The 14158-nt window shown below is 37.4% G+C and overlaps 1 protein-coding gene across 3 annotated transcripts in view; it reads left to right on the top strand.

Moving 5' to 3' along the window:
- The window catches only part of CDH6 (cadherin 6), a 120823-nt gene that overhangs the window by 92125 nt on the left and 14540 nt on the right, over positions 1–14158 (top strand). For all 3 annotated transcript variants that reach the window (XM_010977635.3, XM_010977636.3, XM_010977637.3), the window contains exons 4-8: positions 1901–2020; positions 4006–4173; positions 6330–6517; positions 8363–8616; positions 13703–13839. In XM_010977635.3, coding sequence (XP_010975937.3) covers positions 1901–2020; positions 4006–4173; positions 6330–6517; positions 8363–8616; positions 13703–13839 — 867 coding nt within the window. The remainder of the gene's footprint in view (positions 1–1900; positions 2021–4005; positions 4174–6329; positions 6518–8362; positions 8617–13702; positions 13840–14158) is intronic.

Genomic DNA, 14158 nt, shown 5'->3' on the forward strand with positions numbered 1-14158 from the left:
GGCAGTTGTAACCAGGTGTGCAAGGTGTGACTGCACAACTACAGGGGGCGCCATTTTACTTTTGAAGCCACTATAAAATTGAATATGTTTTATAAATATGGGGGGTAGCTGATAGTAACCCGTCTTGAGGAAGAGAAGTCTTTCTGGTTTGCACACAGGCACAGTTATGTTGATATTCATCATTATCATAAATTAACATGTCATTGTGATAGTAAAGGTATCCTAAGGGAATTACATAAAGGTAGTGGAACAACAGCAGGGTGGTGGCAAACAAACCTGAATTTGAAACAATCACCACTAAGAAGCAGCAATGTGGCCTTAAATAAATGACTTGCTGTCTCTGACCCTCCAGTTCCAGAGCTATAAAAAAAGAAGTAATAAATATCGACTCCTAAATCCTTAACATAAGGATGAAGGGAGAAAATAAGTGCAGAGCCCCCCATATAACATCTGACAACTAATAGGCACTCAAAATACCCAGACAATCATATTCTAAAAGCAATCAAATTTTGTATCGATGTCAAGTAACGTAGGTGATTGTTGATTTCTATTAGCTCCTGTTCTAAAATCATACGATTCTCTCATTCCCCCACCTCCGTTCCTCCCTTGCCAGATTACAAGGACGGGTGCTCTATCTCATGCATCAAACATGCTACCTGCAGAGCATCCAACTGTAACACAATACAGTATATTTGTTCGGTAAATGGAATTGGTTAGATATTACAAAAGCAATGTAAAAATTCTAACATTCCCTAAATGTGACTTCTCTGCTCTGTTCGTGGACAAGAGAATTCTAACAGTGTGCTTACTCTTTATCTAATATGAATACCAAAAGTCAGCCTGAAAAGGATCTTAATCAGAGGGTCTTACCCTTTTGGGAAGTCACAGACCCCTTTGAGATTCAGATAAAATCTGTGGATCTTCTCCTCAGTGTAATATACATGTAGACATACATACAAAAATTTGCATGGAGTTTCATGGAGATTGGGGATACTTTGAAGTTATTATTAACATGTGGTCTCTAAAATAAGAATGCCAATCTAAAACGTCATAGCCTTCTTTGTACATTTCATTATAATCATCTTTTGGGATTGTAAATTCCAGATGTGTATGCTCTGCTGTTCCAATTAATTCTTTATTTAATTCAAAACACTTCTCTTAAGGTTCAAGGTCTTTCAACCTCTCAGAATTATCAGAGATTAGATTTACTACTTAAGATGCTTTTATTTGCAGGTAATAGAAAATCCAGTTCAAACTATTTTAAACAATGGAAGTATTTATTGGCCACAATACTTTAGTCCAAAAATAAAGTGGACTTTGAACATGGTTTGATTTGGGTTCTAGCTATTTCTCTGTAATTTTCTGTCTATTCAGCCTTGTCCTCAGGCTGGCATTTCTAAGATCACAAAATAGCTGCTACATTTGCAGGCTTCACATCAGCACATTACAGTCCAGGAGTAAAAAAGCACCTATGACATAGCAAATTTCCAGCAAAATCATGAATGGCCCCTTGATTGAACAATTCCTAAAACTAATCCTTGTTGAACAAGTAGTGCACGATGACAGTTGATTTAGGCCTAGGTAACTTGAAAGAATCACAGTAGCAAGAATCCAATCAAATCTCACCCTTAGAAGTGGGTTGGAATCAGTTCCACCCAAAGTCATGATCATTCCTAGGCCTTCCTTTAATCTAATCCTTACGATATTTATAAACGTTGGTCACATTGCATCAGAGTGAGGAATCCAAGGCTTTGTAGCCTGGGACCCTGCTGGAGTTCTCCACTGCCCTGCCATAATAGTTTTGTACAGAAGTAAGATTGTGCTTTCTCCTTATGTGTGTGTATCAGGGATCCATAATGAACCCTTAATTTATTTTTAATTCGTGTTTCTGTCATTACAGGCACGTTTGTTATCCAAGTCACTGCAACTGATGCTGATGATCCGACGTACGGGAATAGCGCTAAAGTTGTCTACAGCATCCTACAGGGGCAGCCCTATTTTTCAGTTGAATCAGAAACAGGTTAGAATTCCTTCTGGATCTTCTCTTTACAAAATCTGTAATTTTAATTGACATGCTCAGCTGAGCTAGCCTATTTTTAAATAAAAACTGTGTGATTGAATTTTCTTATCTTCACCTCCCCAGTACCAATGATAAAGTTGTAAACATGACATTCAGATCATTTTAATCAAGAAATCAAACAATGGATCTTTCATCCACTGTGTTTATACAGGGTATATTTAGAAAAACTACACATTGCTTTATTTTTTCCTCCAGTTTGAGATAAAGCGAAAAGGCCAATCCCCTCTGATAGCCAGTAGAGCTATTTACTTTTATTCTGTTTCTTCTTTTTCTAGTTATTTGGTAGGACTGCATCTCTCTACCCTTCTCTGAAGCTATATGTAGCCACGTGATTTATTCGGGCCAATTAAGTGTGGCCGTGATACGAGTCATTTCCAAGCAGAATTTTTAGACCTGGTGCACAGTCTACCATGTTCCCTTCCTCCTGCCACAGTGATCATGGATGGAAACCAACATTGAGTGGGTCTCCAGCCTGAATGCATAAGGATTGTCACGAGCAGTCTCTTACCGGCCTGCACAGAGCAGTTTAGTTCTGTTCAGCCACTGAGATTTTACTTTGTTCATTATCCCGTTGTCTAGCCTATCCTTACTGATACCGTCCTAAAAACCAAAGTAGATTGTTCTAATGGAATCCTTTTTGCAACGTCTCATTTTTCTGCACTTTCTCTACAGAGTTGCTTACTAACTTACGATGATTTTTTTTAGTAAATATCATGTGTACTGTACAGTAAATTCTATGCATATTTTTGCTATCAAAATAGGAGTCAGGTTCCTTTTATACAATTTTCAAGCATCCATTGTTGTTAGTAGAAATCAAAACCTTTCTAGTGTACTACATCCAGTTGGAAATTGATGTAAGAGGAGCAGTGAACCTGGAAAGAATCCCAAGGATAAAGAAGATATTGAGTTTAAAAACAATGAGGATGAAAAATTAGAATTATTCAGTTTAAAGGACAAAAGGTTAAGGTGATCTCCTGTATTTAAATAGAGAAGTACTATTATTTGGAGAACAGAAAGCAGTTTTACTTTCACTGAAGCCAAGAATATAGGAATAAAATTAACCTGTTGTCTGAGGTATTCTTGTCAAAAATTTTTAAAGGTATTTTCAACTTTATTAGTTGTTAAGCACTGAAACGTGCCACCAGAGAAGGTTATAAAGACGTCTCCAGAGATTTTTGAAAGAATGTTGTTAATTTAAGCATAAGCCTTACACAGAAATTAGGCAAACTTTTAGAAGTTCTTTCAACCAATTATTTTGTAACTACCTAGCAACAGAGATAAATTTTACCTAACTTAAGAATGTTGGTCAGTGCTGGGACCCATTGAACTAATATTCACATCAGCTTTAGGGAAAAAAATTCTCTAGGTTCATATAAGATGATCATTATAAGAGAACTGATACTGTGCTTTCATAAGACCATAGTTTTGTGGTTTAGAAAATCCTCAGAACATTTATTATGGTGGATATATTTGATGAGCAATTAGCCAGTTCGGTAAAGTGAAACTCAAGGGCCAGTTCAAGTATATGACTTTCTTAACAATTTCCTCCGAGTACAGCCACGTGTCTTTTATCAAGCAGTTAGCGTAGTATACCCTTGTGCTACACACCAAGTTATATTTGGCTGTTGTCATCTTATAACACTTAATATTTATACTACGTGCGGTCTGCATTGTTGCAGCAGGTGACTTTCACTTGCTTTCATTTCTCCTTGCATTACAGGTAGATATTAATGTATCTAATGCCCCACGTGGTTTTAATTTCCTGCAGTACAAAGGCTACCTCTAATCATCCTTATGGTCACCCATGACATCTGCATAGTGTTATGCATGTTGTGGGTGACAATCTATGTTTGCATAAATAAATGATTCTCTAAAGTACTTTCAGTACATCCCTTTCCACTTCTGAATTTCTCGTCCATCCATAGGTATCATCAAGACGGCTTTGCTCAACATGGATCGAGAAAACAGGGAGCAGTACCAAGTGGTGATTCAAGCCAAGGACATGGGCGGCCAGATGGGGGGACTGTCTGGGACCACCACGGTGAACATCACGCTGACGGACGTCAATGACAACCCTCCTCGGTTTCCCCAGAGTAGGAGCATTTGATTGAATGAGTTTCTTCAGTGCACTTTTATAAAACTGTAACTTTAAGAATATTTATTTTCCATTATTATTATTAATTGTCAAACTTAGTGACCTTAGCAAGAACTGGCACTTCTATGAAAAATGAGTTGACAGTGCTTATTTATGCTCAGTAGATGTGAACATTTATCGGTAATTAGCTGAGCGATTGTCCGATACGGCTTTTACTGTAAAAGCAACATCGTTGTTTTATTTTTCCTTATTGAAAAGACCACCTCAGACATAAATGTGCTTGTACGGAACATATGTACACAAGCATGCTGCCGTTAGGAAAAATTTGACTTGATATTTTGTGAATTTAATCAGGCGTGTAATCTCTTTTAAATCCTCACAAGGCTTTGTAAGGGGAGGATTTATCATTTTACTGTTTCTAAAAATACAGCTGTGGAAGTAACTACATACTTAATCCATTTGTAATCAGAAATAGTTTTCCACATTATGGTTAATTGAGATACCGAAAGTCATCTCTGAATGTTTAACGCTCATGGTTAGGTAGGAAGGAAAGAAACAACATTTGTAAATGCCCACTCTGTCTTAAGCAGTATCTTTGAGACCATTTCTCTTTAAAGACCTCAAGTGGGTACTGGATTTAATGCAGGAACAAAATTCCTTTCTGGTCATGATCTCCTGAGAAAACTACCTGAATCTTGTCTTCCAAGAGAGAATAATTGTCCACCATGAACTAGAATACCCATGTACTCCATCATGGCCTTTTTTAAAGCTGATCAGCTCATAAGAGCTTATTTTATAACGGAGATGCACATGGAGCAACAGGAAATAGTTTTATTTTCTTTATTTTTTTCAAATATTTAACCACAGTCAGCTCAATGCAGAAACAGAATAGTCAGCTAAACAATACCCGATTTAACCGGTAAAAGAAAGGTTTTATGAACCCTAAAACACCCCCTCCAGAAGGCCTGAAATGAAAATATCAGGGTCACCAACACTTTCCCCAAAACCTCCTTTTCCATGTGGGGATCCCCTGGGGAAGGATAACAAAAGGATTTAACTGGACCTTGATACCAGGGGACCTTTTCCCACTCTGCTGTCTCCTTGAATAGACTGTGATCATTACTGAATAATGTACCGAGGCAAGGGAGAGGAAGGGAGAAAAAAGGGTTGGAGGCACCCAAAATGGAAGTGCAATACATTAGAGAAAAACTTGTCCTGTTTTATCATTTTACCAAGGATGAGCTCAATACTTAGTGGATTAATATTACTGAAGGGCTATACTTCACTAGTGTCATAGTCTACAATTTTTCCAAAACAATTTGTGTGAATGGTTCGCAAAATGTGATGGATGAAAGCAGAATAAGCTTTGTCTTTATTGTTTTATTTTTTTGATGCTGGCCTGGAAGATCTAAATTGAAACTCAACACGTAGGCTCCTGAAAACTAATTTTCCAACATGAAGACATAAAAAAAGTATATGTCTATGAAATCTAGTTTTTTAAATTAGGGATATAAACACAAGAATGGGAGACATCTATGCACGGAAAAAAATGCTGTAATAAAATTTAAAGGAAAAAATTAGTCAAAATTAGAAAAAGTTATTAGAAAAAGTTATTTCTCAATGTACTTACCTATACCCCTAACTACAACTAGACCAGCTTCATGTATGAGTGAAGAATCTCTACTTGGATACGTTCTCCTAATTGCTGTAATTTGTTTTCACCTTCAGTTATTATTAGCAATGACAGGAAGAACTCTTTTAAAGAATATCTAGTAATTAGCTTAAAATCACAGTTCAGGTTAAATACTTTTCTATTCTTTCTGTTAGATTACACTAACATTGAAACCTGCACCCTGGTCTAACAGTTCAGACTTTCTCACAATCACACCATAAACTTGGAAGCCTATTTACAGGACAAGAAAAGTGATCTCCCTTTGCCAAGAGACAGGTCATGCAATAGAAGAAGCATTCTTAACAATCATGAAAGTAAACATGTAAGGAGAACAGGGCACCATTAATTACTTTAAGGAAAGCACAAATCTGCCTGCATCTGTGGTAATGTCTGAAAGAACTGCTAGAAAATGGGTTTTGTTTTTATTAACGATGGTGTGTAATTAGTCTGTGTTTGACTTGTATCTGTCCGGTGATTGATAGGTACGTACCAGTTTAAAACCCCTGAATCTTCTCCACCGGGTACACCAATTGGCAGAATCAAAGCCAGTGACGCTGACGTAGGAGAAAATGCTGAAATTGAGTACAGCATTACAGAGGGAGAGGGGCTGGACATGTTTGATGTCATCACCGATCAGGAGACCCAGGAAGGGATTATAACTGTCAAAAAGGTAATGCATTTTTAAAAAATACCATCCAAATGAAGGCATTTACTTTACTCTGGTCCCCAAGTAACCAGGGGCAATTACATCTCACATGAACATGCTTCTCAAGTCTCATTTTATTCATTGTTTTCTTAAATACCTAGTCTAATTACACTGAGAGCCCTTTGGTTGGCTTTCAGGGGCCTTCCATAATCTTCTGCATTCATTAATCTCATACTTCCAATAAATTTTTAAGAACTTCCTAACTAAATAAATAATATAAACAAATGATATACATAAAAATGCATGAAATAAATCATGTAAATGAACAATAAATTTAAAAACAGTACCAGACACTGTTCTAGATGCTGGAGGTGCAATAGTACCTTCCACAGGATGGTCTCTGCTCTTGTGCAACTGTTCTCATGGAGAAGAAAGCAAAGAAGGAGACGTGTAACTACAAATGCGGTTACATGCTTTGAAGGAAACGGCAATGCAAGCAGTGATAAAGATGGCTTGAGTTAGAGGGGATATATAAAGACCACAAAAATAAAGTAACATAACTTCCTGCAAGCTCTTTAGCTATTTTTTGGAGCACAATAATAAAGTCTTTATATTCTGAATTCCGTTTTTCCCCTATGTACTTATTTACTACTTACCCCCCAAAATTGTCTGGCACCATGGAGCAGTATACTAAAATATGGCAAAAATTAAAAACCAATAAACTATGTGCTTCAAAGCTAAAAATAATATTAATTTGGCTTATTTTTTAATGATTTCACTTTTATCATGTATGGTGTAATATTTTCTCCCTCCTTTAGCACACTGTTATATTTGCTGGTAAATGTAAGCACAGGTGGATGTAAATAAGATGCATTTTCCTCTTAAGCTTTGGATTACATGTCTTAATATCTGGAAACACAATAAAACATGTTTAAGTGACATTCAGATCAATGTTTTATACTGTAATATAATTAGGAAGCCCATTAGTGTGCATTAACCTTTTTAATTTTCTTGGTGCCTTATCAGATTCAAACTGAAATTTTGCCTAGCCAACTAAATCGCATTCACTAACGTCTTGATTAATTGTGTTTCTAGTGAGCCTTGTCATATTATCATCTAAAACTAAAAGTCAGCAATAAGCACTTGGGTTCACTATGTCTCCAGAAGCAGAGATACTTCTCCTAAAGACCTCTGACAACAATGATCATTACTTTCTTTGGCAAGCAATTAGCCAGATGCCTTTATCAGGATATCACTTGGAATATTTTATCACCTCATGCCAAGAAAAAAAGATTAATCTATTTTATCTGAATGAGGAAGAGGGAATCATTCTGCAAACCTGTGGTTCTCCATCCTGTCTGCACAGTTGAATCACTGGGGGAGGGGGCATGTTTAAAAGGTATTGTCATCCCCACACCAGATATTTTGGCTTAATGGTCCAGGATGGGACCCAGATACGGACAAATTTTAAATACTTATTAGCTATTCAATTAAAGCGAAATGTGACAACATCTGACACAGAATGATCTACTACATATTTGTCAACCTGCCTCTAGTGTGGCTCCCTCTAGTCAAATATAAAGGTTTTTTCTTTAAAAAGGGGTCTATAACAGACTCTTGTTTCTAGGTTCCCCCTCCTGCCCATCATAACTTGTGCCCCTGGTACATGGTTTCAGTTCACACTTCCATCAGGGTTGTGTGGCATCTGAACTCCCATGTCTTTGCCCAGTATCACACTGTGTAGTGATGTCTCTAAGCCATGTGATCACATTCATTTCCCAGCGGTTTGCACTAAAAATGGCTGATGTCTTAGCTTTCTGTGTCTTGGCTGATTTATATATGTCACTTCTTCCCTCCCGCCTCAACAAGCTCTTGGACTTTGAAAAGAAGAAAGTGTACACCCTCAAAGTGGAAGCCTCCAATCCTCACGTTGAACCCCGCTTTCTCTACTTGGGTCCATTCAAAGATTCAGCCACAGTTAGAATTGTGGTGGAAGATGTAGATGAGCCCCCCGTCTTCAGCAAACCAGCCTACATCCTGCAGATAAGAGAAGATGCTCAGATAAACACGACAATAGGCTCCGTCACAGCCCAAGATCCGGATGCTCCCAGGAATCCTGTCAAGTAAGCACACTTGTGTGACATGCCTCTTCCATAAGTTTGTTGATTTACATTCAGATATCCACTTGTAAATTGGAAAAGATGAATCCTTTTTTTCCAATTAGCTGTGTCTTCCTGAAAAACTACTTTAAAGAGCACCTTCACTCTCCTTGCTCGATATTATTTAGCAACCACATAAACATAGAAAACACAAAGTTGGGGGGAGGGGAGCATAAAATGAGTTATAAGGAGTTTACTGCTTACGGGGAAGTGGTACAAGGTAGTGCAGCTGAATGGCCTGGGATTTTTTTTTTTTTTTAAGGTCTTAGATTTGTCAAAGATTGGCATGGAGAAAGCATTGTGATTTTTAACAAACAAGGCATTGAGCTTGAGAGTCCATTTTTCAAGTGCGGAAGAACCTACCATGTGACGCTTAAAGGCGGAATTATGCTCTATTTGGATGTGTAACTGTTTTCTTTTCAAGACACGGATAAAAATAAGAACCATTTCATGATATATGTCTGTGAAATCCTGGGGAAATTAATAGAGTTGTGCCCAAATATATACTATGGAAGCAAGCTCTATGTTCCCTGTACTTTGCTTACACCCTAGCTGTAAGGCCTGTTGGAAGAAAGCCTCGTTGTTCTTTGAGACCACTGATGCTCAAGTATTCTAGAGTCTTATGAAAGCACTGGCGTCAACGATGTCCAGCCTTTAGCCAGTAGCTTGGTGGACTAGATGAGTAAACTTGTAAATCAGAATCCTGTTGTGTAAATTATTCCCCATGAGGAAGTGAGCAGACTGAGACGCTGAGCCAGTGAGCCCACAAATCTATCATGGCCAGGGTGTGTGCCTTGTGCCAGGCATGTTCTAGGCACCGGGGGCACAACAGAGAATGGTACCAAGCCCTGGCCTCATGGAGCCTGTGTTCTAATGGGGACGGACAGAAGTAAGCAAAGATACGTGCTATGTCAGGTGAAAAAGTGTGAGCAGTCAAATAAGAGCATGCAGAAACAAAGGGTGTCTGTCTGGGTACTATTTTAGATGATGTGGTCAGGCTTGTGCCTGTTGTAGGAAATCATCTGAGTAAAGATTTGAATGAAATGAAGGGATGCACCGTACTGATATCTGGGGGAAGAACACACAAGGAAAAGGGAAAGCAAGGGTGAGGTCCGACGCCAGAGCTTGCCGGGCACGCAGGAGCGGCAAAGGGGCCTCCGAAGCGGAGAGAGTGAGGCAGGCGGGAGCCCAAGGTGTGCGGAGGCAGGGAGGTTCACTAGGTGGTGAGCGAGGCAGGTCTTACTGAGGACTGTAGGCCCAGGTAACCACCGGATTTTGTTCTGATTGAGGTAAGAAGCCACTGAGAGCTTTGAGTAGAGTGACCTGTTCGGAAACTACTTTTTCAAAGGATCACCCTGGCTGCTGCGTGAAGAACCTTATTACAGATGAAACAGTTTGAGGCTCTAAGGCAGTGTTTCCTAACTTTCTAGCCACAGAGCCCTTTGTTCAAATGAAGCCTCATGGCCAGTCCCACGTCTAAGACACAAAAATGCCTGGCTTACTTGCAGGGAATAATTTTAAACCATCAGGAAAACAGACTTGTTTTGTCATCCTACTGGAATAGCTATAGACTCCCTGAATCGGATGCTAAACCCAGAGCAGCCACGTGGAGACTCATGGGTCAAGTTTTCCTCCTATACATTTAATATTATTAATAAAGAAAATGAATGACGGCCTTTGTTTGCATAATACAAATAATTTTAAGTGCTTTTCACTACATTCTCGCACTTGGAGTTTGTTCTAACTGTATAAGAAAAAAACTCTTAGCAAGACAATATCAAGACCAACTTGAAAGTGTTAATCTTGGAAATTTATAAATATGAGCTTGGTTACCTCTTTGATCAGTCAGCATGTTTTTAAATGAAGGAGATAATGTCTTCTGGGAATTTAGGCTGGATTTTTATGTCTATTTTAGTTTTTATACCAAATATCACTTTTACCCACTACATTTATTTTATGTTTTATTACAGGAAGTAGTTAGCTTGTCAGACTAGGTTGGCTGTCAGCTAATTTTGAAGTTTTTTTCTGCCAACCTTCCCTTGGTACATATGGATTCCATGTATAGATAAAGATTTAAGGATAAAAATATACAAAGATATACTGGTATATAAATCCATATCCCAGTGATTTCCTTTACAGGATAAAATAGATTCTTATGTTAGAAAAGTACAACCATACAAAGTTTTTGGTTGTTTGAGAAACGTATATAGTGAACAATTAGGTGCTCGACATCATATTGAGTGCACAATTAACACTAGAGAATTCTTCCTCAAACATGGTTTATCATTATGTAAGCACAAGTCTTTAATTCTTTGATCACATAAAATAATTTTCTTTCTATCACTTTATACCACAAATGTCCTTTGATCTCCATGGAAGTCTTACAAAACGTCACTCTGAATACTATTATGGAAAATTTATATGCAAACACACTTCCTTTCCTGACCCACAAATCTCCCTTCAGGATACACTAGAAAACAAATTATTCGATCACAGAATAAAACAATGTTCTAGGGAGGAAAAAAAAAGAGCTAGCTCACAGAATGATCAGCCATAATCGTGATGAGATTGATTACCTTTTTCCTTATCAGTTATTTTTACAATTAATGTGACTAGACACTACATTTCTGGACATAAATTGAAATTAGTTTGGAAAGGAAAACAATGAGCAAATAGAGCTTTGTGTGTCTCAGATGCAGCATCTTTTCTTATCAAGGTAGACATTTTAGGTTTTCTATTCATTTTAAAATCCCCCAATTAAGGAAAGAAAATAATACACAATTTTGGTATTTCCTAAATGGTCCTTTCTCTTTAAAATCAAAAGCCACCTTCAGCTAAGAATTCCTCGCCCCTTACCCTTTATTTCAAGGCTTGATGGGAAAATATGATTACTCGTAAAACTTCAAACTATAGCAGGAAGAAAAGGGACAAAGAACAAGAAAAGATTACTGCTGTGTATAATTTTAACAGCTTATAAAGGCAGTAAGCAGTGTGCCTTAAGCCTGATGCATCAGGAGAGAAAAAATATATTTGTAGAAAATTATTAAATTCCTTACAAAGTATATGAATACTGAGATTTCCTTTTTTGGTAATCATGTCCTATAAATATTTATCATTCTCAATTTAAAAATGAGGAAAAATAAGAAAGGTCAATGCTATTGTCTAAATTCTTAATAAATGTTGATTTGTGGCATAAATGGCAAAACCAATCGCTATTTCATCTATTTCAACCCTTTTGATAATAAAACACTAGACATATAAACAAACTGAAATTCTAACCCAACTTGACACACATGTATCCATTGTGCACTTCATTAATTCTCTTTAAAATCAGGTTTAAATAGCCTGCAATAATGGCATATCTATTTTATTTAGACAACTGCTAGATGACAAAAACAGATTTTATTAACATAACATATTGTTTATTACAATTCACTAGTAGTACTTAAAACAAAATAATTAATTGAAGTAGAATCTTGAAACATGCATGGTACACTATTGCAAGTTAGCAACCAGAGTTTATTTTTCTTAAAGCATTCACAGTAATTCCACCTGTGTCTGCCTAGTTAGGACGTTTACTTAAAATGTATTTCTACTGAGCTGACATTTTAAAATATCCTATCATGACATACATATTGAGAATCCAGCTGAAATGGGCAATTTTTTGTTTCTAACATCCTTAGCATATCAACTTTCTTCTAAGTTTTCTCTCTATTGCTCCCCCCGTAAAACAAAGTGTATACATATTTTCCCCTTACATATGACTTCCAAAAACTAGTAATACATTTATAAAGAAAATTACATTTTTCAAAATCTGCTAGTCTTTCATCAATTTCAATGTTGAAGACTTTGTCCTTCTTTAGTTTCTAAAACACCTCTTGGTTTTCTTTGAATTCCCCGAACTCCCCTTTTCAAAAGTTTATAGATTCCTGCTCTATTCTGGGCACTGTTCTAGTCCCTGTGGTTTTCCATTCTCCCCTTTATCCTTTAAGTGACTCTGTTCTTAGCACTGTCCTCCCTCTCTTCCTAGACAGTTGAATAGGAAACCAGGCTGTCAGCCCAGAGGCTCATCTTGAGCTCCCTGGACTTTCCTCGAGCACCTCAGCCTCAACATATCAAAACTGGAACTTACGGTCTTCCCCAAATCCTGGTTTTCACTCTTTTCTATCAGTTTGTGACAGCACTATCCCAGTACTCTCTTCAATTAGTCAGCGATCTCTGTTAAACGTGAGTTAGATGGTGACACTCCTCTGCCTAAAATCCACTGGTAGATTCACACTGAGTTAGAATAAATTCCAGCTCCATACTGTGGCCAGCCCATCCGTCTACAGTCCCAGCTGTGGATTATCTCCCCAAGCTCCTCTCTTCTCTCCCCTCCTGCCTCACTAACCTCGGCCACATTAACCATCTTTTGCTTTTTCAACATCAGAGTTTTTTAAGTAAAATGAATAATAGAGAAATAGCTAATAACCCTATTTATGCACACACATTAAAGTTCTAAAGTTCTAAAAACTTAAGTTAAAATATAACAATTACAGGGTGGGAAGGGATAAATTTGGGAGTTTGAGATTTACAAATGTTAGCCAAAAATAGATTTTAAAAAAGTTTCTGCTGTATAGCACAGGGAACTTTGTTCAATATCTTGTAATAACCTTTAATGAAAAAGAATATAAAAATGAATATATGTGTGTATAAGCATGATGGGGACGTTGTGCTGTACACCAAAAGCTGACACATTGTAACTGGCAGTACTTCAATAAAAAAGTAGCAATTACTATATAAACTTGATCCAAATGACATAATTTTAAAAAAAAGAAACTTTAGTGGTGATACTCAAAATCATGTAACTTCTCTAGTGGGTTTACTATTAAGACCTCAACTGGAAAGAAATAATGTCTCAGAATACTTTGCTTAATCTTAAGTTATAGACATTCCAATATGTGCTACAGGTAGAAAAAAATTCATGTAGCAGATATTCTGGGCATAGTTTTAGAATGTGAGAGTAGCAAATACAAGGAAAATCTTTCTAAATTCTCCTCTGCATTTTCAGGTACTCTGTCGACCGACACACAGATATGGACAGAATATTCAACATTGATTCTGGAAATGGTTCAATTTTCACATCGAAACTTCTTGATCGAGAAACACTGCTGTGGCACAACATTACAGTGATAGCGACAGAGATCAGTAAGTCCGATCTGATGCCATGGCTGGCCCCAGTTGATGGAGAGAGCATCTCAGCAAGGGCTAGGGAAGCACAGCTGAGACTCATCACCATATATTGATGATCCCGCTCGATACACATTGAGGGAAAGAGCCCTGAAATGATTTGCAGTAATGTTCCTTATAGACCTCTTGGTTCGTTCACAAATGCAGAAGCAACTGTGGAAGTTCTGCAGTTTGGGAACAATAAAACAGGAAAGTGTCTCTCAATCTGGGTTGAATTGGTACATGTTGGATTTGATTCCAAAAAGCTTACAAATCAGAACATTACAGAAGGAGATGA

This window comes from Camelus dromedarius, chromosome 3, assembly GCF_036321535.1.
Source record: "Camelus dromedarius isolate mCamDro1 chromosome 3, mCamDro1.pat, whole genome shotgun sequence".
Lineage (NCBI taxonomy): Eukaryota > Metazoa > Chordata > Mammalia > Artiodactyla > Camelidae > Camelus > Camelus dromedarius.